This window comes from Plectrocnemia conspersa, unplaced genomic scaffold (assembly GCF_051122295.1).
Source record: "Plectrocnemia conspersa isolate PC_06_02 unplaced genomic scaffold, ASM5112229v1 ptg000014l, whole genome shotgun sequence".
Lineage (NCBI taxonomy): Eukaryota > Metazoa > Arthropoda > Insecta > Trichoptera > Polycentropodidae > Plectrocnemia > Plectrocnemia conspersa.
The window spans coordinates 29,311,035-29,338,610 of record NW_028277178.1 but is presented as its reverse complement, the minus strand read 5'-3'; the positions used below and the strand labels follow the sequence as shown (position 1 = coordinate 29,338,610).

Sequence of the window (27,576 nt, the reverse complement as noted above, 5' to 3'; positions counted from 1 at the left end):
TTAATAAACTTTGTTCAGAATTCAGTGGTGAAAGCCTCATTTCGAGGTTTGAGTTAAACTACAAACTTTGTAGAAGAGATGATGTAATATTTGAACCCTTCGTCGCAAATATGCACATCCCTCTTGCGACTCGATAACATAAATAATTTAAAGTGATAATAAATTTATGCGTCATTCGCGCCCCTATCCGAAACTCTGAGTCTCCGTATCAACACACACGGTAGGAGCCGACAAATTTTTATCTCGACACAGACCCCATCGGAAGTCGGGTGTCCCTTCGCGGGTTGCGTATTCTTATCGCAAGTGCCGTAATTGGTTTTCGGATTATTTACACGGGCGCGTATATATATCTTCACCTGGATAGTGTCTGTGTACGATAACGTTGATATACGAGCATCTCGCAGTCCCCCGGTTTAATTACAAACTCGGCCGACAACAATCATTACAACATATCATCGGTACACAAAGAGAAGTCATTAAGGTAACAATATTTCAATTCGGTCTAGGGTTCAGATTAAAAGTAGCGCCTTCGAGGGGTCGCACGCCCTTTAAGTCACAGCGCGAAAGTGCCATTTAGTATCGGATCAAATTGAAAAATTCAGCAGTTACAAAGGGACTGATAAGTCTAAAATTCTAATTAAAGTTATCTTAATAAATCATATACGTAACAGTAACTGTGTATTACTTTATTGGTTCGAATACATTTTCAACGATAGATATACATATATATTTTTACTAGCGAAAATATAATTTAATTGATTATGGTAAACTCAAATTTACATGTGTTTTTCGCCAATATCATCAATTACGTCAACCCTCGAGGTTTTGAGAGAGTGTCACCTGTATTTTGCTAATCGTGAATATGAACGGTTATTAATAACGGGACATGGGGTGCAAATTTTTGGGGGGCGTAGGCACGATTGTTTACAAACAGGGGACATTTGCTCAACGACACATTCCTCAAAGGCAACCCTCGCTCGCCCCCCGTCTAATTAAACTTTCCAATTCCTCGGTCATAATTTTAATCCGATACATGAAGGGTGGATCGCGTTGAGTAGGTAACGTTACAGATTTCCACCCGTGAAACAGCGCATTTCCTTTGTTCATGTATTACCGCGTTCGTTTTTCAATTTTAATGTCCGTAATTGCTTATGAATTAAATTTTCTCATATTATTTTACCTAAGCGCGTTTATATACATACACACACGCCCCAGCGTGTAATTAGTTTGATAAACTCATCCGAAGCACAGTGGTTAAAATGCTTAATTTGCAATTCTAAACTCGCACGGCAAGGTGGGCGTGCTTATAATATTAATGTTTACGTTTTTATTAAGGTATTTTTACCTTTTGCATATTTTTTCAAACAAAATACATCAACTTCGCATTTTGATTAATTACAAAATCGATAAAAATTATCATGTGTATGTATCTCTATAATATTACACTTTTAAACTTGACACCAGAGCTTCAATACCTAACTTAAAATTAAGAATTAATTCTCATTAGTCTAATAATTAATTGATTTATATATTTAGTATTAAAAAAGATGGTAAATGATGATAAAAAAATTACTTTTGAATTGTTGTTACAATATTATTTATTTTTTAAGCAAACTAAAATCTACACTAACTTCTTATATTTTTTCCTTAATTACTTTTATTTATTAAATTTTCATATTTATTTTTTTAAAGTGATTGTTTTGCATGTAAATAAAAAAATATTTTAAATTCGTTCCTAAAGCTCTATTTTTTAAATAATATTTTTAAATGATATAATTTAACATTGATTACTTTAAGCTCTTTTTATGTTTTTTGTGTCATATGTAAAACTTTTTTTATTGAAAATATATTATTTATTGAAGCTCATAATATTTAAATATTTTTGAGCTTTTCAAGCTTTTCACATTTGTTATAAGAGCTTTTTTACATGTAATTAAGAAGAAAGCTTATTATCATAACGGTCAGTTTAAAAAAAGCGATTCAAGCTCTTAAAAATATTCCATTATATTGATAATGTATATAATTTCAAAAGGAGTGTTTTTACATTTAATTAAAAAAAAATTCTATATATTAAAACTAACATATTTTAAAGCATTTAAAATATCGTTCTTTTTGCATAAAATTAATTGCTAATTTTCAAGTTAAAAAATTATATTATTAGGATTTATATGCTTACTGTCTATTTTAACAAGTTCTTAAAATAATACCTAATAACATTTACAAATTGTTATTGCTTTTCAATTTCTTAATTGCTATTATTTATTTTTTTAAATGAAATTTAAAAGAGGGGATATTTTATTAGTCTTTTTTAAAAAAAACTTTTTTAAGCGATTTAATTTCTTTATAATAAAACCAGTTTGCTAATACATAGTAATTTCCATTATAATTTTTTTTAAGATTTTCAAGATATAATTAAATATTTTTTTTTTAATTCTATAGACTGATTTTTTTAATTCAGTTTGTAAAATTGTTTATACATTTATATTTAAACTAGTAAAATACAATATTAAGATAATTATGTGAGGCGTTTATGTAGTAAATTAATATTTTTTTATTTATAAATTTATTATTAATTTTTCTTCAAAATTGCTGCCTTTTTATTTGCTTTTAAGTAAAAAAAATCGTTTAAACTGCTTATATTATTAAGCTTTTTAAGCTATTATATTTTTTTTAAGATCTTAAAGCTTTTTAAAATAATATTTATATCTTAATAATGCATTTATTTTGTCAGGAAGTTTTTATACATTTATTAAAGAAATATATTTAACTTGCTACTTTTAAATGAAATTTTCTAATTGAACATACATTTATATTTTCCATCTGTTTAAATCAATTTTATTTATTTTTTCCAACGAGACATTTTTAGATAAAATTAAAACATTTTTTTAAATGATTTTATTTTATCTAAAAGGCATAATAAGTATTATGCATTTTTCAATAAAATAAAAGAAATTCTTCATTCATATCACATAACTGTATCTTTTTAAAGAAACTTTAGTAAATTTAATTTAGAAGAGTGTTTAAACTGCTTTTCAATTTAACCTCTATGAGTATATGTTTTTGAGCTTTAAATGCTCTTTTATTGCATTATTTTGCCACGAATCCTTTTTTACATTTATTATAGAAAAGGAAAAACTTTCTTTGGTGATAAATTACATTAATCAATTTATATAATGCATATTAAGCTTTCAAAACAAAATTTATAATTCATTTAATTATGAAAAATTTGAGTACTACCTTCTATTCAACTTCTAATTACCAAACTAGCATTGTAAAAGAGACATATATAGTTATACATATTCAAGCTTTGTGAAATAATAATAATATCCACGTCTTGCATTAGAGAGTCATATTTTATTTTATTTTAGCAATATACATATATCAAGCTTTTTTAAAAAGCGTTTCTGTGTATAAATAAAAATAATTAAAACTTCTATATATGGTTTATCATCACATAAGCACATATAGATTTGAAGGCAGAATTTTTTCTAAATTATTCATAAATATTTTTGGGTGCATAAGAAAAAATCAGTTTTAAAAATATATATATTTATATATTAAATCAAATAATATATGTATGTATATAATTAAAATTAAAATTTTAATCATGCATTTAATTTTGAAAGAACTATATTTTTTAATATTTATGAATTTATATCAATGGTTTTTCAACTAAATGTATAATATATAATATTAGAAAATCTTGAAGTTGCTCACCTCCAGACTTTTTCCCTCCCTCGCCATCAGAATTTCTTTAATATAAGTTGGACAATAATTAATTCGGCAGGAGCAATCAACCCCGCGTGATTTAGTAAAACAATATTTAAATCCACCCCTCATCCCCGGAGTTGACACTGTGGGAGGCAATATAAGCCACCAGACGGGGTTCCGACCCCACCGCGCTTGCATCTCTTCACTTCCTCATCACGGCTGCCACTATCTATTACTCCCTCACCCCCGATGTACTTCGAGGGCGAGTGCAACATTAATCTGTTTCTTTTGCCGAAGATTGAACAGGTCGTTTGAAACCGTATGCCGTTATAAATGGCTGCGTTTCTCAAATTCGCTCGGGCGAAGTAGCCAATATTTCAACCTGAATCCGTGCTTAAATTAACTGGCAGATTCTCTTCCACCCCAAAACGATAAAATGAAAATTTTAAATCACATTTTATTGAATGAGAGATACCCGAGTATATGGAATCAAAGTAATTAATACAAAAAAAAAAACTTTTTAGTACAAGAGAAAATATATATATATAACTACATTATTACACAAATAGTTTATTTAGTATGAGTTTTCCTTTTTTATATACTATTTTTTTAATAAAATAGCTGCTCTGTTTCTGAACATATAATATGTAATTAATTTTCATTAAAAATATTATACTTTCAATATAAATTTTAATGTGCCGCGTTATTTGATTTCTATTCGTTCTTATTTATATTAGATGTACTAACACGATTTCTAATTGCATCGTTTCGCTGTGTATATAAGAGTATGTATACATTCCCCAATTAATAATACTTAGCATCTATGCAGCGTAAGTTGCCGGCAAACGACACAGAAAGGGTTGTTATCTCGGGGGCGGTCGGACCTGTTTATTTATGAAGTTTTAATTCTCGTCCAAGGGGCAAAGCCCCGTCCCGTCTGGTTTGATCCTGCCCTTTGTGAGAGAGCGCCCTCGGCCAATTTCTGACCGCTTGCACATGCACCGGCCCTGTCAAACTTTTCAATGTTTGCATCGAAACGTATACAAACACACGGAATAGTTTGTATCAAACGAATTTGTTGTCTGACGGCACGCTCCAAGCTGATGTTGCAGACGTTAAGGGTTAAATTCGCACGCTTTGAACGAGATGAGTCTGTTAATTAAAATCATATTAATTTCATTTCAAAGGATTCAAGCATCACAGATTTAATATTATTTCGTATTGCTACTTTGTACGCAAGATGAACGTAGACGTATTTTGATGTTCTTTTACGGCGGTTGAACACTGCGAATGCAAATTGCGCACAAAACTACGTTTGCTTTTGCTCCTGAGCAAACGTAGATTTGAATCTACAACACAGTAACATGTGTTTGTATGGCACTTTCATTTTAGCTCAAATATGACTAGAAGTAATATTTTGGCAATTAAATCGTAATTTTTATGATTTATGTTTAGAAATTCAATTATAAATAAAATGCGCTATTGAAACATTGTGACTCTCAAATATATAAGAACGTAGATACAAGTATTATATTTACAAAATATGTCTCTTGATTTAAAATAAAGAGTGACTGTAATTTTTATCGGGTACCCAGTCATTTTAATTTCACATGAAAAATATATCTCACACAATTTTTAAAATGCAAAATTCTCTGGCTATTCTTCTATTTCGCAAAACCGATTTACCGTTTAAGTAGGTAGTGAGAACGGTAGATCAAAAAAGGGCAAGTCCCTATTTTGCAGTCCAAAAGTATTGTTTCACAAAGTAAGTTTTATGACAAATTTCGTTTCAGTATCCTCAAGCAATTGCCCTTTAACAAAAAAAATTAAATGCGAGTATTTGCAAAAATTACACACGGCATACTCGGAGGACGGTGGTACACAAAAATACGACATTTAAGTATATTGTTATTATTTACCGTCAGTGAATTATGATCTGTTGCTGATTAGCACCGCTAGCACGAGATGTAAACAGATTTTTCTCATGTAATTTTGATACAGGAAATCCCTATTTAACAGTCCGAAAGTATTATTTTACAGTGTAAGTTCCATGACACGTTTTGTTTCGGCACTCTCAAACATTTTCCATTTAGAAAAAATAAAAACGCAAGTACTTACAAAAAATGCAATGCTTCATCAAAGGCTTCATAATTCAGATGCGAAGAAATATTATTGCTGTATTTATAAAATAAAACTTTGTTAATTATAAATATATAGTATTATATAAACATATGTAGATTTAAACATATTTAAAAAATAAAATATTTTTTTATAAATTTTCACAATAAACTACGTGTTTATTTTAGAATTATATAATGTAGTGAATGTTAATAAGTACTGAGAATTATTTCAATTTATTACTGAAGATTTTTTTATTAATCTATTTATATTTTTTTTAAATGTTTCATTACGCTTTTTTTCTCTTTTTTGAAAAGCCGTTTTAAAGTGGTTCTGAGAAACGTTGTTTTGCTTGGCGAACGGTTGCCACGACGTTTGTATATTTTACTTTATATTTTACATATCAATACAACTAAACATACTATTATATATGTAATACAAATTAATATATAAATCACATCAGTTGTTTTAACTTATGTATGTTTTTTATTATATTTAAATCATTAGCAACGAATGACTAATTATATCAGAGCAATCTAATGTATGATGATTATATGAAAGTCGTTTGAGTTGATTTAAATATTTAGTTTAAATATGATTCATATTAACGTAATTTACCTAATTTTTTTTTAATATATTCAATTTAAAAAATATAAATTAATTAGAATTTAATATTTTATGCATTAAATAAAATTTGTTTATCAATTTCTTCGACCAAATCAAAATTATTTAGGCCTTAGATTATTTTTAAACATTATTTTTTCCGATTCAATTGTTATTTTTTATATATTTTATTTTGTTACTCTTTAACTTAGTTACACATTTAAAAATACATTTTTCAAGAAGTCTTGTTGAAATATTATCTGAAATTTAACTTTTACCTGTAATACTAATATTAGTTGATTAATTTAACATAAGGTAATATCAACAAAATATATAATATGTGCAAGGTGATAAAAAAAGCTATTATAAATTAAAATATTGTTTTTTCTTCTCAAATAATTTATTAATGTATTCACTTATTCCGAGAATCGTTTCTATTAGCTAATTGTATAGTAGTAGTTTTAATCCAAAAATATAGTGACACCTCTACAATGATGTAATCCTTCGTTCCAGGAAATGTAAGTCCATTATTCGTTAACCATTGTTAAATCTATCAAATGCTAATTGAATTAAACTATAGATGAATTTCCGGAATTCATCATATACTACATACTTTTTCACTTAGCTTGAAAATAAAATGACAAATTATATAGAAGATATATATTTAAATTATTCGTCTATACGGTATTATGTTCAAATATACATGATAATAAAAATTTACATTATTTTTTGCATAAAACAATTTTTTTATTGTATACACGTTTATATCAAATTTTGCTATTCAAAAAATAAACGTTTTTTGCCGCATATACCTTCATTGTAATGAGACGATTTGAATTGTAAATTTTATACGAAGCGGGGTAATTTTAATTCGTCTGTATCATCACTCCTTTGCATCTTGAAAAAGTTACATTTATTTTTTGCCCTCATAATTTATAACAAATTCAATAACGTTCACCCGTGCGGCCGTATTGAAATGCCTTTTTTATTCATTAATAAAATTCAATTAGAAACGCAGCGTTTTTTGTACACAATAGACCCGGCGGTGGGCCCTTTATTAATACCCTTTGTTCCTTCGCATTCTAATGAACGCATTCGAACCTTATCTATTAAAATCCTTTCGTTATCTATTTGTAACATCTGTACAAAAACGGATTTTAACGCCCGTTAAAAACATGTGTGCTTTATATGAAATTAAAGATAATATTTTAATGAAAATTATCCTTGAACCGTAATGAGATAATATATAAAAACATTTTTTTAATTTGCTTTAAAATATTTCGATACAACAAATTCTCAAAAAAAAAGTAAAAATACTAGTTAACACAAAATCTACATTTAAATGTATTTTTTTCTTTAATAAACCACTGCATTATATTTAGCCTTGTATGTTTTGCAAAATTTATATTTTCATCTTTACATACAAATTATATAAATACAGCTATGGCTATAGCAACTGAAAAAAACTTTATAATTGACGAAATTCTATAAATATTCATACTCATGTCAATATTATGCAACTATGTACTTTCTCAGTAGCAGGTATTAAATATTTCGTATTTTTTAAATCAATATAAAAAAGATTAAATTTAAAGTTTTTCTTAAGTAATTTATTATTGTAATGCATGTAAGCACAATAATAAAATTACCCATATTTCCGAGTTAATATTGTGCAGATATTATAGCATAAACACGATTTTTTAAATCAAAATAACAAATCTTAATTTTTATGTACATTTTAAGTACATGATTTATTAAAAATACTTTGTAATTGCCGAAATTCCATAAATTAGTCATATATATGATTTAAATTGTGTTACTGTGTACTTTCTAAATTGCTGATATTGAATATTTTATCTTTTATTAATCATAACATGTTCATTTTTAGGTGTTTTAGATAATTTATTATGATCATGCGAGCAAACAATGAAGAAAAAACACTTTCTAATTGCCGAAATTTCAAAAAACAGTCATATATATTAGTCAATATCGTGCAGTTGTGGAACAGAAAGAACATTTTGCAAAACATAAAAGGGCTTTAGATAATGCAGCGATACATCAAGGCTAAAAGGCGTAGTTGTTGTCGTATACAAGTATTCGTATTACCAATAATTTAAAAATTGGCAAATATATTCGGTATTCGAACATTCGGACTGGAGTCTCTTATATATATTTATGTTCATTTTCATTTTCAGTAAGCCGAAGACACGTCATAACAGCTTTTACTTAGGAAAGGCATATTGTCGTGTGATTAAAGGGTGTCGAGCGACTGATTCATGTAAAAAAATTTGATCAACGTAATTATGAACAACTATAAATATATTTTTTTTTATACGTCTAGTGTACACTATGTATTGTAGTACGTCAACTCAAATAAGGAATGCTTTCAAAGATGAAATTTTATACTTAGTGTCATTCGTTGGAGAAATGTGAAATTGGCCCCGAGACGAGGGATACGTGTGCGTTTCGGTGGGTTATTATCGTTGTGTCAAACAGTCTGGTTAAAAAGTGTGATGATGGATGGTGGTGCTTTGGATATCTCGCAGCATCCGAGGTCTTCCCTGTAGCGCGCGGAGGTGCGATGGACCAAACGGCTAATTACGGAGCACCGCGGGGAGCCGTTTCGACAAATATATTTCTTGGACCATTTTCACCTAACGGATGTTGCTTAATGGATTCGGATTCGTGATCCCAAAACAATGTGCGTATTAAAATCTTAACGCGAAATCAAAGCTTGACTGCTATAGGTATTTATCCAATTCATAGAATAATACACAAGCCCTTTTTCTACCATGTTTATGTATGGCTACTTTATATTATATTATAATTTAATATTTACGTTTCAGTGTGCAACTGCAATGGTCACGCCCGTAAATGCCGTTTCAACATGGAGCTGTTCAAGTTGTCAGGAAGAGTATCGGGAGGAGTTTGTCTTCGCTGTCGTCATTTCACTGCCGGTCGTCACTGTCATTACTGTCGAGAAGGATATTTCAGAGACCCCACCAAACAAATATCGCATCGGAGAGCTTGCAAACGTAAGTACTGACATAATATTTAAATTTATTATATAATAGAGAAAACTGTTCTAAATCACTGTGAGTGTCAATCATAAACTTGATAATATAAAAACACGCATTGAATTTGTATGTATTGTAAATCGAGCATTCCAAGTCTTCCAAAATTCATGAAAATTGTTATATATACTCTGCAGGTATACGAGAGGCAACTTGTGTTTATGATGAATGCATATTTCTAACTAGGGTGTCAGTTATACGAGATAAGATTTCACTCTTAATTAGTCGTCCGTGAATATTATCTTTATATAATTTGATGTAAATTATCTACACAAAATTTTAATAATATAAATTGCGAGTAATAGCTTAGTTTATTTTACAGAGTATATATATTTTTATTATTAAATAAAACCCTTTAGTTTTTTTTAAATTATAATATAAATCTGTATTTTGCATTATATTTAATATGGCAACTTACAAAATATAAATAATGACAAACGTCCATCAATTCTTGTTTGTCATATTACTATTTTTTTTAAATGTGTTTGTCAAATTGTTTAGAATTGATTTATTCTTTTTATTGCTTACTTTGTTAATTTCTTTTATAAAAATAATATTCTAAAATATACGAAACACGATGCCCAGCTTTAATTAGTACATTCTCATGATTCTTATTTCATGATTTTTTTTTCTAAAACGCCTAAATTTTGCTAATAAATAAATAATTTACTTAAATAATAAGTTACACTAAAAAAAGGTTTCAAGTCCTAAGCGCAAAAATATGATTGCAAAGTGTTGTTGTATTTATTAATAGTATTTAATAAGTAAATTTTCTAAGCCAGTGAAATCTATGTTAAGAGTTTCGTTTAAAGTATTATTAGCCAGCTGGAGAAAATTCGTACCGATTCCGACCGCGTACCGATTCCGACCACGTACCTGTTGGCCGTTGACTTTTTTCTTGGCGTTAATAGTCTTACTTACAACTTGGTCTCAACATTTATAATAGTGGCTTATCTTTAAATATACATAAATATGTATAAAAATAAAAGTATAGTTTATCTTCACTGATACGTTCAGAATTAATGTGTGTAAGATAAAATTTAACCCTTTGAACTCCTATGTCGAGGTGGACTCAACATCGGTTGTTTCACTAGCAATTCCAGTGTCGAGGTGGGCACGACATTTTTTTCAAGCTGTTTCTCAAATAATTTAAATCTATTTTAATATTTTTTTATTTCGAATGGTTCGGTAATGGCTTAAAAAGAGACATTTTTTATTTTACAACCAAATACTTATTTATTTAATATCTGGAATTCATAAAAAAAATGGTCTGTCTAGGATCGCTTGGTAGATGCAGCGGGTGCTTGATACAATAGTCTGTGTTGCGACATATCACCGTCAAAATAACTGTACTTATATTTCAACAGTTTTATCATTTAGTAGTTAATTATATATTAAATTAGTGCTTATTTTTTAATTATTAGTCCAAAAGTATGTTGTAAATTATCAAAAATAAATTTTAATGTAGTGAATTTCTTATAGTAATCATAAATATAGGAATTAATTATGTTTCGAATATGGACGCCTTTTGGTTATTTTGTTCCAGATTGAATTTTTTGGTAAAATAATGTTTTTTAAATATTCTGAGTATTTTATTTAGAATATATATTTAAAAAATCATAATTAGAATTTGAGGACCAGAACCTCAAAGTCGCAAAAGAAGATAAGAAACGACGCATTTTTTGCAAAAATTGTGAAAAATTGCTTTCTTTAAAGGAATTGCTTTAAAAAAGTTTTACACTTAATTTTAAAAATTAATTTGTCGAATAAATGTTCAATATACACATTGAAGAGTCACCTTAATTTAAACCCCCTTTTATATATTATAAATATATATGTACATATTTATTAAAATCTGTTTTTTTCTCCCTTCAAACATAATTATTGTCAAATTCACTAAAAATGGCTTGGAGTTGCTAAAAAACTTTTGAAAATGTCTTTGGCGTGCAAAGGGTTAAATGTATAACACAAAAAATTACACGTCCGTTAACCGTATAACAGCTAGCTGCGGTACGTCGCATCAACGAGATGACGACGCCTATTTTTTTTTTTAATATCTATATACCCAAATGCACGTGTAATTGGTAAAGTTAAACTTATGTTAATACTGGTTTTAAACTAAACTAAAATTATCTATTCTTTATTTTAATATTTTTGGCAATAGATATATGTAAATGTTAATATAGTTTTATAGTAATAATATATCTATGCTTTACAATATACTGTCTGTTTCTTTTATGAAATACAATAATATTTACATTAGCATATAATAGTAAAGTATTCATTACTTTAAGCCAGTTTAAGCCAATATTATTCAAGAAGGTTCTTATAATATTCTAGTTAAAATTATACTTTCAAAAACCAATATTTTCAACTTTACAGATTATTATTGTTTCTAACTTTAATTAATATTCATATATGTATATACCATATAAATGTGATTTTTAACGATATTTTTACATTTAAAAATTTGTACATATTTTTATATGAAAAAAGTATTTAAAAACACCTTTTATTGTTGAATAATAGCACGTAACTTTAGCCATGTGTCATGAATTTACACAATGGTACGATAGCTCATTTAACCTTTAACGTACAGAGGCAAAAAACTGGGTACCAATCATACCCATTCAATTTTTCTTGAAACAATTTTCTTAAAACATTTCGCATAAAATATGTCGCAATGGTGGCTTATTTTTATATTTATTTGTAGCATAGAAAGGGTAAACTCGTACCTATTATTATTTATTCAAGAAACTATATTACGATGTAAAAACATATACATAAAATTCCATTTTTGTCATGAGGTCTGGAATCATTGTTTTCCCAGGACCCGGGTTTGCTCTTGGCGGCCCTGATTGTAGCAGAGAGGGATCAACCTCCGCTATATTGTCGCTTTGAGAATCTTCCACCAACATCATCCTTCCGCCTTCCGCAATATCTAATATAATCTAATAAAATTCTCACTAGTTTCTATCTGCGTCTTACTGGCTACATAGTCACACCCATCAGGGTTAAACATACGAAAAAAATTATCTTTTTATTCTTAATAATGATTTACTTTATTTTTTTAAGGTTGCTTCCATGTATCTAATTTAGCCTTACAGTGAGAAATTTTAAATGTTATTATGAATTTAAGCACATTAAAAACAGTTTATTTTTCTCAATGAAAATGATATGCATAAATCTAAAATTATTTTTTAAGCACAATTAATATTCATGTACATAGAGCATATTGTATTTAAAATATAAACTTGATATTTTAATTTAGAAAAAATATATTTAATATAGAAAAATTGTCTACAATATATTTACCATGTTTTATGATTATATATAAAAATAAAAAATGCTTTACGTTTCCATATATATGATACAAAATACATATATAGAGTAAACCTATATATTGTATTATTGGATATGCTAACGTTTGCATATTTTGAACTAGAACGTCTAATGGCCATCGAACGCATCTGCCCCCAGCAATAGCTATTGATTAATGGACACAAGCTCGTATTTAATATCGGTGTTGTTGCAGATTGATTTCCATTTCGTTCGTATATTTCGCAGCTGCTAATAAGTTTGACGTTACGCCCTTAGGACCGAATCCTGTGGCAGATGGAAACTCGCATTCATTATGCAATAATCCCATAACAAATTGTCGCGACACCCTCTCGATTTATTCTTTCGCAATAATATCAATCAAAATGTACATGTATGTACTAATATATATCTGGATCTATTCAAAAATATTTTTATTAGTCGTCACACAACTAAATAACCACTAAAGCGTCTAATTTACATCCTTATGATATTTATTACATGAATGTAGAAATATCATGTGTAGCTATTAATTCCACTGACATTAATATTCATCGATAAATTTACACTGAAAGATGATCATGTAACGATGATTGCCTTCGAGCTCTTCCCACGTGTAGCGTTCTTTTCCCATAATTCAAAACTTGACGGTGCTCCCGACGTTCACATAAAAGGTTGGATTATTTGTGCTGTTATTATTATTGATATTTTTTCATTTAAAAATATCCATGAATCCGTCTTTTGTCCGGACCATTTTTGTAGCTTGTATTATATTTTTATGGTCACGGCGCTATATTGACACCTCTTAACAAAACATTTCCTTGTTCGTACAATGCACAAAAGGAAATGAAATTGCAGTTTCATATCTAATCTGTCAATACGTATCAGTCAGACGGCAAAATTCGTGCACAAACTGGGTTACTATTAAGTTGTATACGGATTATATTTTTAAGACGTTGATTCTACAAGCGTATACAAAAAAAATGCTGTTTACAATATAACGTAACATAGCACTCGAGTAAAAAATAATAAAAATCCTAAACACTGACATTCAAAACTAAAACCTTGATCTGCAAGGTTAAAAAGATTGCCAATCGAATATTTATTTTTAAATTTTACTAAAACATTGAATAATTCTGATTTTTAATCTTTTCAACAATGATTTTAAAAGTTATGTTGATCGTCAGGGTTGAATAAAACAATAAAGGTAGCTCACTTAGATACCGTTAGATAGACAAATTGCCTATTCTCATACTAAATTATTTAGTTTCTGTAGCCTTTGTATTTTATACTAAAGTCTCCATCACCACTTACGTACGTTATTGTCTAACACATTAAAAATTGAATTTTTATAATTATATAATAAATATTTATAAGTTTCGTGTGCTTTTTTAAATGATGTATCCATTGCTTGAATATTGCACTTTTATATAGTAAAAAACATGTACTAAGCAGGCGCGTAAAGTGAGATACATTCCCTTTCGCTCGCTCGCGCGTTAAGTAACGAGAGTGAATGAGAGATAAGGACGTGCGTTACATGCGTTCCGCACGCCCACCTCTTCTCACTCACTCTTGTCACTTAAAACGCAAGCGAGCGAAAAGGAATTATCTCACCTTACGCGCCTAGTGCTAAGCTACATATTAAATATGTATTTAACATAAATATTTTATAATTGTTATTTTCAAAGATAATTCTATACAGAGAAAAATATTTTTTTTACTGAATAATATATCACATTTAAATTATAATTAAATACACCTTTCATTAAACTATTTTTAAGTATTTTACAAATAGTTCCAAGTCGTATTAAAGATTAAGTTGAACTCGTGAGGTTCGGTTTACTGTCCAACTAGGACTTGCTTGATCAGTGAAAGTTGTCTGAGTCGATTTAGCATAGCGATTGGCACATATCAAAACATAATTATTATAATAATATTAGTAAATCAGTTGCGAATGGAACTAATCGACAATAATATAGGCACTATAATGTTATTTCATTTCACAGTACTGTATCCAAATTAATATAATGTTATTTGATTTCACAGTACTGTATCCAAAAAATATTTAATTTATTATATTATATGTATTACTAGCTGGTAAATTCTTTGATTACTTTTATTTTAATTATACCTTACTTTTACTTGCAAATTAATAACTTTTTAATGATCTGATATATGCGAATTAATATCGTAATTTAGAATACGCATACAACTCTAAAATATGAGTTCTTTAAAACTAGTAATGATTACCTTTTAATGGACGTCTGTTCGAATACGAAATATTATTTGTTTATGCCTCCGATTCACACGTTTCTAAGAAAGTCACAAATTGCTAGTTTAATGAGTAACAATTATGGGTGGTTCTAACAACATTATAAAAATATAGATCGATTTGCAGACGTTTAAGTATTTTATAAAAACATTTATACAATTTCCTTATTCTTGTCTTAAAGTCTTGTATATTAAAAAATTAAACACCGAAATTTTTAAAAATAGGTTAGAGTATAATATTTTTAAAACTGATAATTTTTGTTGTTGCATTGATTAATATATATATTTAATTAGTGAAAATATATTTATGTCCAATTTTAGGTACATAATAAAATAATTAAACATTATGCAACATAAAATATAATAAGTTAAAATAACTGAAATTATAACAAAAGATAATTTCAATCTCTGAATTTATTTATAATTGTCTTTAAACTGTTAACTTTAATTTGTCATTTGACTATTTTAATTCTGAGGTGTATTTAATTACAATTTTAATTATACGCATTTAAAAAGTGTGATTAAGGATTGTAGTACCATAGTATTGGGGCACAAAATAACCTTCGGTATGACCGGTATTACAAAATAAAATACATTTTATTTTCTAAAAACAATATCTCTTGGCTTAGAAGTACAAAAACGACGATTTCCATATTGCTTGAAAGCAAAAGCGTAGAATCAAATAATGCTCATTTTAGGGATCAACCCAAGTAATGTTATAAGCGTAGAATATTAATATAAAAATGTATTATGCAGTATTTACGTATTCTATAATATGTACATAAACATTTATAGCTAAAATTGTATTTATGTTACTCTTAATATGAGTAGAAATATATTAGTATATGAGAGATGTATCTTTCGAAAATAAAAATTATTGAGATATCCTAAAATATAATTAAAATAAGATTATATAAATAAATCACATCTCAATGAAATTAACCTGTTTTTAGAAAAATATATGTCGCATTTCAAACAAACAGCTTTACAATTTTTTAGGCACTTTCTTCGGAAAATCATAACTGACCAAAAATAATGAGTAATAAACGAATATATTTCATTGTAATAAATTGGCAAGGTGTGTTTTGGCCCCTGGTATAAAAAAAATAGCAGGCATCCAGAAGCGGTTGATCAAGAATGATGAATTTCTAAGCTTATTGTTCCAAAATAAAAAGAAAAATTTAGCGCCCAAACTTTCAAAAATATTTTTTCGACATTATAATTAATTAATGAAAGTGTAGAAATAAATGGTACAAAAAGGAAGTACCTGAATGTAAGGAAGGTTGCTTAAATAATTATTTGTTTGAAACACGGTCATAAATTTCGGCAACTTAGGTCGAAATTTGACTTGCATGTTTATTATTTTTTCCAAACAAATTAAGGCGGCAATAGTTACTAAATTTTCTTTTATCTTTAAAGAAAATGTTTCGATTTTAAAATCCTTTGATTTATTCTCAAAATTCACAAGCATATATCAACATTTAACAATATATTACAGCATGAACTTAGCAATAAAGCATTTCATTTATTGAATGTACATTAATTTTTCTGTCTTTTTTATTACCAATTTATAAGGGAAATAATAGTGTCTGTATTGACTGGTTTTTTTTCTTGTTAGTACCGGTATTGAAAATCCTGATATTATTTTAATCCTCAAGTGCGATATTATGAGCGCGTATTGTTAAAAAGCCGCCGGCAGATTTAGATGCGGTGCAAGCAAAAATTCACAATTTTTTTATAGCTCAAAATAGTGACGTATAAATACATTACATATAACTTATACTGTGTTTTTATTTTCTAAAAATGTTAACATAGAATCAGCTACTTTTTTTAAATGCTTTTAATCATTTTTAGTACCTTTTTCGATCTATAACTTATTGGCCGTTTATGTGCCTAAGTAAATTTTCGTAATACGTAATTGAAAAGCAGCATATTAATATTAGCCATTTAAGTGGTAATAATTTTAAACGTTTCTTTATAAATTAATATACATATACTTACCTTAATAGCCTTGTTTTGCCTTGAAGGTGAGTTTTTGTGAGTCTCATATGTAGCTCTTAGTATTACGGTCGCAAAGCGACAGAGCCCCGTAAGTGGCTCGTGACATTAGAAAGGTTAATCATTGTCAGATTTATTTTCTTTTTACGCCTTCATATCTAAGTAGTAAATTTATATTATTTTCTTATTTGTGATTATCCATTTCTACTTGATAGATCAATACTTTTTACCCTAACACAAATTTTTTTTAGGTTATGTAAACTGTTTTATTTTACTTTATTATTTACTAACAAAATTGAAAAAGTTGGGAAAGCATCAAATATTATTTTTGCAGTTTGTTCTCAATCTCTTATAACATATATGTTTTGTTATTCATAAATCGATAATAAATAATAATTACTTACTTAAATAATTTATTATGTGTAATTTGTATCAAAAATTCTCATATCTCTTTCTAGAAAGCTAACCAACAACCGATGGAGAACTTATAAATCGTTCATATATCATTGACGGTAAATAATAAAAATTAACTTAAACGTCGTGTTTTGTGTACAACGGTCCTCCTAGTATGCCGTGCATATTTTTTGTAAATACACACTTTTTTTTTGCTAAATGGCAAATATTTAAGGGTGCCGAAACAAAAAGATAACAATAATAACAGTACTTTAGAACTGTTAATTAGGAATTTCCTGTCTCTTCGATACACCGCTCTCACTACCTACTTAGTCTCTAAATGGGTTTTGCGAAAAAGAATAGTAGCTTGAAAATTGTGTGAAATATATATTTCATATGAAGAAATCTAATATTATATTAAAATTAAAATGACCGGGTACTTGTTAAAAATAGTAGGGTATTCGGTTATTTTAAAATTGTACTGGTTCTACTCGTGTCAGAAGCCCCACTTGTCATTGCACTTACAGTCAGTTCGATTCATATTTTATTTCCAACTCACTTCTCATATCAATATTTTTTTGTTCTATTCTTAAATTTTTATTGATACAAATCAATATTTCAGAAATAAAAGAACGTATCGATAATTTTGATTACTTAGTTACAGACATAAAAAATTCAATGTGTATAAATATCTTGTAGGAGTATCTCTCCTTCCTGTTTTAAATATGTACCATATCCGAAAAGTCAGGATTGTTAATTGTCGATGTAATCCGGACATGATCTAATAAGCGGGGTCCAAGAAAAAAGGAAAATAATTTGGTTGATCGTGAGGTTATTTTCGTGACCGGCGCGCTCTCCATTCGGAAGGTTGCCGGGCATGTATTAAGGAGATTTCCTTCGGTTATTGTGTATCTGGTGAACATGATGAATACGCCCCATTGAAAAGCGAAAGAGGCGAATGTGTGTTTCTTTTGGCACCGCGTTGTCTTTCACTTCGTTATGTGCCCATTGATAAAACAAAGAGGACGTGCCCTGAATGAGTCCGACCTGCTAAGTGGGACCTGGGTCGCCAGGGGCGCTAAACCCACGCACTTCCGCGCCTCGATGAATCGGTGATAATTTACCGAGGATTATCGCCTTCGAACGAGCAGTTTTCCTTTGACGGCCAAAACGAAGGAAACGAAATAAAACGACATATTGATTGATACGCACAGTATAAACCATAGTCTGCTATACAATCCCTTTTCACCATTTGAAGGATTAGTTGACGCTGTACAACTGTACCATTTATTTGCACATAGATAAAATAACTCAATTAAATATTACACGCTGGTTTTTATCTGTATTTTTTTTTATTTAGGGTCGATTTTAATCACACAAAAAAATATTTTCATACAATTTATAATTATTGAATAAATTATATTATAGAGATCATTTAGATTAAGACACATTAATAAATATTAAATTAATATACTCACAGTAAAAACTTTCACTATTCTCGTTAATCACGAATGAGTTAGTTATGAATGAGTTACACGACATTATTTATGAGTCACGAGTTTGCTTGCTCTGTTTAATTGATACATCGACTAGTTCTTTAAAAATATAATTAGAGAAAATGCAGAGCAGATAAATAATTTTATATAAAGCGTTTAATAAATGTATAGAACATTGTTCCTACTTGAAACAAATATTAAATATATATTTACTGTTTTACTGTCAAACATTGTATGTATTGTACATATATCGAGAATGTGAGTACATACATACTTAATTTAACCGTTCCAATCAATCATATTAGGATCAAAATTGATTAACGTGAATAATATAATTAATTCACACAACGCCAATAATTTATTAATTGCTAGTTTTTGTTAAACACTCAAATAATTAGTTATTCATGCAAAAATAGTGACAAATATTGATTGAAAGTTGTAAAATATTTTTTAATAATTAGTAAAATATAGTCACTGATTTATATAATTTAATACTATTTGCGTAAACACAGTCAGTTTGAGAGCTATCCATTTCATCATTATTCATAATTGAGAAAAGGATGGCAAGTTTGGGTTTATGCTCCTACTGTTAGCTCTAAAGCATACGATACGGATATACGTTCGATGTACTTATCATTATATTATAATATATAACATAATCAGAAAATAAAGAAATACTTTTTATTATAATTTATTTCTTAATGCACGAAGGTGTTTTTTATTCCATTTAGGAAACCCATTACAGTTTCATTTTTGCGGACTGTCCTTGGAATATTAATATACAAATTCACACCTCCGTATATAATTCCCCTGGCCGTACTCAATTTCTTATACCTAACTATCCCTAAATGTTTTCTAATCTATGAACATCTTTATTATTAGTAAATACTTATTAAAATACTGTGGTAACATATTACTTTCTAACTTATATATAAATACTAAAACATACATCTTCAATATTTTATGCACATTAAATCATACTTCTACAACTAGGTAGTAAATCTATTTTTATTTAAGATTACTCTCATTGCCCTGTTTTGTAATTTTCGTAACATTTTTTTATCTAATTTATTAAACATATCTAATATTGTTGTACAACAATTACAATAAGGCAATATGTTTTTGTTTATATTATACTTAAAATATTTTTCATTCTGGATAATATATTCATGCTTATTCTATAAACTAGTATAAGTGTTACAGTATACTTTTAATTAAATTATTATTATATTTTGATATTAATGTGTCTTAAACAAGTTCATATATGCACACATCTAAATAAAGCCACTAATAAAATCTATATTATTATATTATATCTATATATAATATTTCTTGGACGAATGATAACGGGTGGCAATTACACACAAATTGAACCGCTGCAGTAGTATTTATTTTATCGAATATCTGAGAAGTCGACGGACGAGGCACCGCCGTCGTCTTCCTGTCGAGGTCCGCCAAAAAGGATTGTCATACGCCGCCGTCACGTCAGTGTTACTAGAGTGTCCCCTAATTTTTGCCACAGTAAATTAATAAATAATATAATATATCTATAATATTATTATTCGTTGATAATTCAACGAAGAGTTAAAGACAGTTAATAGTAACTAAAATTTATTTATAATTCCCACTAAAATTTAATTAAATTATATTTTAAATATTGTTGTATTTTGAAAAACAATCGCCTAACATTAATACCATTAATATAGTATTCATACTTAGGTTTTTATTTATATTAATTATTTAACTTGCTTTACAAGCCCTTGAAAGAGTGCAGCATCCATGGATGGGAGCATCTATTCATTATCCTCGAAGGCAAGCGTTTCATCACGTCTTTGAGTTATTGGGCTGAATTTATCACCTCGGAGTTTAGACATACCATAGCAAATGGCCTACAGCCATACTGACAATACATTTTTTCCGTGTCAATATTACAGATTAATTAAGAAGTCATATCTCGTATGTATTTTAAAATTTGTAAAAAATAACAATATTGAATTTTAATTTTTATAACCATTTACAAAACATAAATTCAAAAAATAGATAAAAAATTACATTTTTAAATACAGTGTAACATAAAAAATGTGCCACTAAGATAAAATATTTTAATATATCTATATGTTTATTAAACGCATAGTTATTTTTAAATGTAACCAAATTATTTTTCAATAAAACAATTCTTGCTTTTTCAATACTTTTGTTTGAAAATGCTTAATGATACTTAATATAGTTTTTCTTTAAATAACTAAAAAAGGTATTTGGATTTATTAAAAATATTTTATTTAATAAAAACGAGATAGTTTTGACATACGTACATAATAGTATGTTTATATATTTGATTCGAAGAATAAAGTTTCTAAAAAATCATTACTATATTTTTTATATTTATCAATCAATCACAGTAATGATAAGTATATCGTACGTATATCTGTATTGTGTGTTTTAGAGCTAACAGTAGGGGTGTAAACTTGAGATATTTTTCTCAATTATGAATAATGATAATATGGATTAATACAATTTTGCTAAAAATATTTAATGTATTTTTACACACTTTTTATCACATGATATTTTTCATCATATTTTACAAGAAATGACAACATTATGTTACATTTATTCGGCGAACCAATCCTTGCAAAAGATAATAACAAATTCATTCCTAAGTAAATAACCCTAGCATTCTTAATTTTATATTTTTCGATAAATATTTGTTCATCATAATTCGCAATTCCTAGAGTCGGTCATAAAACGTATATTGTTTAATAATGTTTCTGGAAGGCTAATCGGAAATATTTGTCTCCTTCTGCGCCACCTGTATATAGTTATGAATTTAACCCTTTGAGTAGTGAATTAATTTAAACACATTTGTTAATTTCTAAGTATACATTTGATAGTGAGTGAATTTCACGTATTATTCCATAATTATTTATTATTATTTATATTGCATTTCTAGAAAAAATCAGTGTTTCTCAATGTTTAATAGTTTGATTGATTTTACTACTTTTTTGTATTAGTGTGTTTTAATCATTTATTTTAATATTTTTCTAATATTAGATTTCTTAAATTTATTTTACAGATTTTTTATATATTTTTTGGCTTATGTGAATTTTTTATATCAATTCAAAGGCTCCCAATATTTTTTTATTAAAACTAATATATTCTATTTTTTGTTAGGTTCATTTACGTACTCTTTACTTTATTTAAAAAATATTATATAAATATAATGTTTTTTTTTCATTATTTCTTTAGCTATGTATATAAATATAAATATGTCTGGATTACCTCAAAACAGTGAAATTTTGACCGCCGTACATGTACGGTGATACCACTCAGAGGGTTAATAAATTAGAACTACTTTTCATCTTAAAAGTTGCAGTGGTTGTAAACCATTTGATGGATTCGTATAAATTTTATGAAAATCCATATAAAAAACTTCATTATTCTCGAAAATCATTTTATCGCATTTTTTTCGAATTTTTTTTTAAATGAAACACTAGTTGTACATATTTTACGTGTAGAGAGAACCTCAACTTGCTCTCAAAAGTGAATCAGAGGTATTTAGTATTTATGTCATTAATAGCAGAGGGCCCAGATTGGACCCTTGAGAAACCCCCAAAGTGGTACAATATTCTTTCGACAATCGACCGCTGTAGGTTACAAACTGTCTACGATAGCTCAAATAACTCGAAAATATCCGAGTTAATTCATCCCGACATTTTTTTTTAATAACCCATGACAAAGGCCTTCTCAAAATCAATTACTAATCTTCTGTTTGTAATAGTGGAACAGGCGGAACGAAACCTAAGCTGTAATTAAACGCATGGACTGCTCTATAGTTAATTGTTTCACCTTTTTTTTAATAGGGGTGACTTTTGTGTATTTTCATAAATCAGGAAATTACGACGTTTTGAGAACCAGATCAAAAATACATTTTAGACGAGCAGCGAGACTAACTTTGTAATCCTTAATAACGTAAGAGCGTAGTTTTTTTTCTCTGTTCATAGTGACCACAAATTCTCTTTCTAATATAAAATAATTATTGTATGTACATATACCCGAGAGCATCCCTAAAATATCTCGTCTATAGCTGAGACGTTATTCTCTTTTCTCTCCAAAAGAATCTGACGCATTTCAAATTCGTTTACCCTAAATATACATAACGTAGATCTTTTTCTGCTCTCTTAACGCACCTTTTACTATCGTTTCTTCTTATAATTTCGAATTTATTTGGAGGCTAAATATATGTATTTATTAATAAATACAAAGTAAAATGATTGAATTATTGTACAAAAAGTTATTGCTGGTGCCAAGAAAGTTAGCAGAACAAAAAATAAAGTTGGGGGCAAAAAGCTCGCGTTTCTTTCCACACAATATAGCGACAAACGGTATTCGGTTCACGTGCGAAACAAAAATGATTACAGAATTTATGCGAAAAGATGAAATCCTTCGTGATTACACATCTCGAGAATTGGAAACGTTTTTGAATTTATGAATATTAAATGCGAATATTTTTTCGTGCCCGACGTGCGTTATTGAATTACGCACAGAGATAGAATATAATAACAACGAGGAAAAATATAAAATCGTTAAGATTTTTTTCAAAACGACCACGCACGCTCCCGAAGATAAGTTAATTTTCGATGCGCTGATTATAAATTCATAACCGGATATTAATTACAATTTTAGAACCATCGCCTTTCCCCCCTCGGTGAATTCGCCACGGTGTATTTTAATTTTGCACCCCCACCCTCGAGAAGATTGTGTAATAAATAAACGTCTCGTAGGATATCTATATTTTAACATTGAATATTTCATATTTATATGAACAAAGATCGCTACGAAACGGGTACGTTGATCAAAGTCAGTTTGTGTGCAAAGTCGGTCCGAAAATGAGTACTGCGCGATCTTCAGGAAATTAAATTTGCTACGCCCAAGAAATGTCTCGCGATACTCGCAATCTGATTTTACTTTATATAAGGTATACAATATGTGTATGTATAACGTGTTTTAATGGGTGTGTGTGCTTTATTAAAATGTAACAAAGAAGACTCGAACAGTCCAGACTTATAAAGTGCCTGTCTGAAACAACAATGCATTCTTTTGAGTCGGGTCTTTTTGATCGGACCTTTGCAAATGCAACGTTTTATTTAGTCATTCGGTCGCTTATAGTTTAGAATGGTATTTCATTACCATCATAGTATAACGATTTAATTAATTTATATTTAAAATAATAATCAACATGCAATTAATGAAATTGCTCTAAGAAATTCATATTTATTCACATATATTACATTTAATGTTGCGCCATCAAATATAGCATATAAAATTATATGACAGAATTTTATTTTTTAATCACTGCAACGCGCCTAATGATTGTGTTCATTGCTACAGCTATTTTATTATTAAAACTATTTAATTTAATAAGATATGGATTCGAATATATTGATCTCCTGTTCATCTGTAAAAAAATTATATTTATTTTAATGTATTTTTTTAATAATATTAATTTTCTAATAGTTTTATATGTCTGTTGCTTTTAATAAAAAAATATCTATTCATATCAAAGTCTTGGGTTTTATAGGTAACTTTAAACAACTATTGTTTTTAATACTATTAGGGATCCTACAGTAGCTCTACCTAAAGACTCGAATATTTATCCAATTATTTGTAAAATATGGTTTTACATATGTAGTGAAATATTTTTAATTTTTGTATATCTAACTGAATAACTTAATGTAAAAACACAGTCGTGTATTTTATCTCATGTATTGTAGTAACGCAGGTAGTCAATTTTTGTCCCGATGTATCGCTGCAGTAACTACATTAATTTTTTTTTTTTTTAGTAATAACCACAAGAAACTGAATGTATTATTTATTTATTTTGCTGCATTAAATCTAGTTGTTAAATTATCGATAATACAATCTATAAAAACATTAAATTTATATAATTCAGCTGGTGCTGCTGTTGATTTTTCGTTAATTCTTTGCTTCTTCTTTAGGTATTCAATCTTATTTTTTAGATCGTATACCTAAATTTTCTGCTACTAATTTACATTCGGTGAATATTTTCTCTCATGTCTAATATTTTTTGAACTTTTAAAAAGCAATCAAGTCAACAATAATTTGCAAACAAATTTTAACACAAACCGAGCAGCGTCAAAAAATTACAATCTGTCCCTTTGAATAACAATGTTTATTGTGAAAGTACTACCTATAAAGTGGGTGCTTTTGAAGGCAATGTTCCGCTCCTTTTATTTCTTGTATAATTTGCATAAAAAAGGGCTAAAGGAAACTCGTGCTAAGTTTATTCACGGTAAGCTTTAGTAGACCAGCAATACGATTTTCGTACGCATCGTTTCACGGTTACAAATAGAAACGTATCTATACCACTTTCAAAAAGAATTCGATAAAGTTTGTCATGAACTGAGCAACATTTATTTTTTTGAATTATTCCATTAGATTTTTACGAGTTACTTGAGCGATTGGATAATTTCGATCTAAAATACCGCAAGGATTTAATTTGAGTCCTGTGCTTGATGATTTGAGTATTTGCACAAATGCGGATTCGCTGTATTTACAAAGAAAATTATACGTTTTTATAGCGTCCTTTATTATTGATTCTGGAATCTTAAAAAAGCGATATATTCTTTGTTGTAAGAAAAGATTCAGAAAAAAATATCTTAAATCTCAAAATATCATATCCGTATTCAAATGATTTTATTAGAAATGTTTAGATACAGATATTTGTATTGTCGATGTAGCCTGTTATTTCTGAAAACATACTGAGAGACGGTGTCAAAAATCCATCAATGCATCGTGATTGCGACCCTTATTCTTGACGGTTACGACCAGGTAGTCAACGCTCGAAAATGCTATTCAGTTTATATTATATATGAGCTTGCTAGATATATTTTCGACTACAGCTTCGAGAAGCTGAGACAATTTATTTTGAATGGACTACATGTCTTTGATTATGCGATAGTTATTTTTATATGAACTGATGTGTAGTATAAGTATATGTACAATGTATGTATGTATGTATTATTTTGAGGAAACTCATTTGGGAGGTTAAAGCCATGCTGGACTTATTTCTAATATATAAATATTAAAATAAATCCAATATATATATCATTGTCTGTATTTCGGTCTCTTGTTAGTTGAAGTTTGTGCAAACTTAATGAGTCCAAGATCAAGTTAAATACATTTTTTAGAAATTTTGTTATCCAACAATTTTGGAGGGACGGTCCAAGATAAAGGATGACTAGTCTTAAAACAGATTGTCATTGGCCATTAAAGCAGAATTCGAACGACCGTTTAGATGACAATCTCGAATGCAAGTACAATTTTTTTCAAAGCCTTTGCGACGAATACCTTTAATCTTTTCGATGTATGGTACTTTGCCTTTATTTTTAAAAAAGTTTTCTCACAGTAGTGTTCCATTTTAACGAAGAAGCTTATTTTTTATCTTGACGTGTTTAAACTCCGTATTTGAACATCACAGTATGATTTAATAGCGAAATATATAGATTCTCATGCCTGTAAATTTTGCTAGAAGATTCTTACTTCATTTAATCTTTTCATTAATTGGTCCACTGGAAATTAAAGGTTGATTTGTATATTTTCAAGATGTGAGAATTTCATATCATATGCATATAAATGTTGGGATCAAAGTTAACCAATTTACACTATGCGCCATCGATATGATAAATCGCATTCTTGTATAGCATAACCATGTCGTCTGGTTTAACATGTTTCGTTACAAATCAGCGTTTTGTTTCGTGACACGATCGATCTGAAGAAAAAGATGTCTATTGTTGGATATCGAACAGGTGTCTTACCTTATACGTGGGTGTTGCCATAATACATACTCCACGTGGGTGTTATATACCAATGGTTCTATTTATCTTTGGCCATTGTACGGAAAGGCGCACGAATCGACCTCTGGATAAAATGGTAACAGTTACGGAATGTCAGTTAACTAACACACACACACTCACAATCCGATCCCATTGTGCTATTCCTCGATCTGTAATACGCGACGTAAATCACAGCATCTACCAGTCGGAGAAATTCCCTCGTGACTTATTCTCCGGTTACCTTGTACCAATTTTTACGAACTTGGGCGGTCCGTATTGTTATTTAGTTTGCATGAAAGTCTCCATGTAAATTCAATTTAAGTGAAAGTAATAAAGAAGATAATCTACAACTACTTTATTTTCTCGCCCCTCAGACAAGGGTTATCAAATACGTAGGATACATTGTCAGTACGACAATTTATGTATGTTTTTCTCGACGAGAACATTTACAGTTTGAAACTTTAACTCGTTCACTGTTATTACATGGAAAATTGTTGCAATATTGCAGCAGTGCACGGCACGTGAATGCTGTGACTAAATTAAGCTATCTAGCATGAAAATTACACCGGCGACCACAGTGCAAATTTTACAGCGATCCTCAAACTATTTTATATAAATCATTATTTAAAAACAATAGTTTTTTAATGACTTGTATATTAACCCTTTGATTGCCGAAATCTGATATGTTGATTGTTATTTTGACATGAATTTCTCAATTGAACGTCATCGTTGAAAATAGCATTG

General features: G+C 28.6%; 1 protein-coding gene and 1 long non-coding RNA gene across 3 annotated transcripts in view; both read left to right on the top strand.

The window, feature by feature from the left end:
- LOC148226746 (uncharacterized) overlaps positions 1 to 8,395 on the top strand; it is a 69,295-nt gene extending 60,900 nt beyond the window's left edge. The window contains exon 3 of the long non-coding RNA XR_015812210.1: positions 8,321 to 8,395. This is a non-coding gene — a long non-coding RNA (uncharacterized LOC148226746). The remainder of the gene's footprint in view (positions 1 to 8,320) is intronic.
- Positions 1 to 27,576, top strand: part of NetA (Netrin-A) — a 238,349-nt gene that overhangs the window by 151,289 nt on the left and 59,484 nt on the right. For both annotated transcript variants that reach the window (XM_088203456.1, XM_088203457.1), the window contains exon 2: positions 9,279 to 9,467. In XM_088203456.1, coding sequence (XP_088059582.1) covers positions 9,279 to 9,467 — 189 coding nt within the window. The remainder of the gene's footprint in view (positions 1 to 9,278; positions 9,468 to 27,576) is intronic.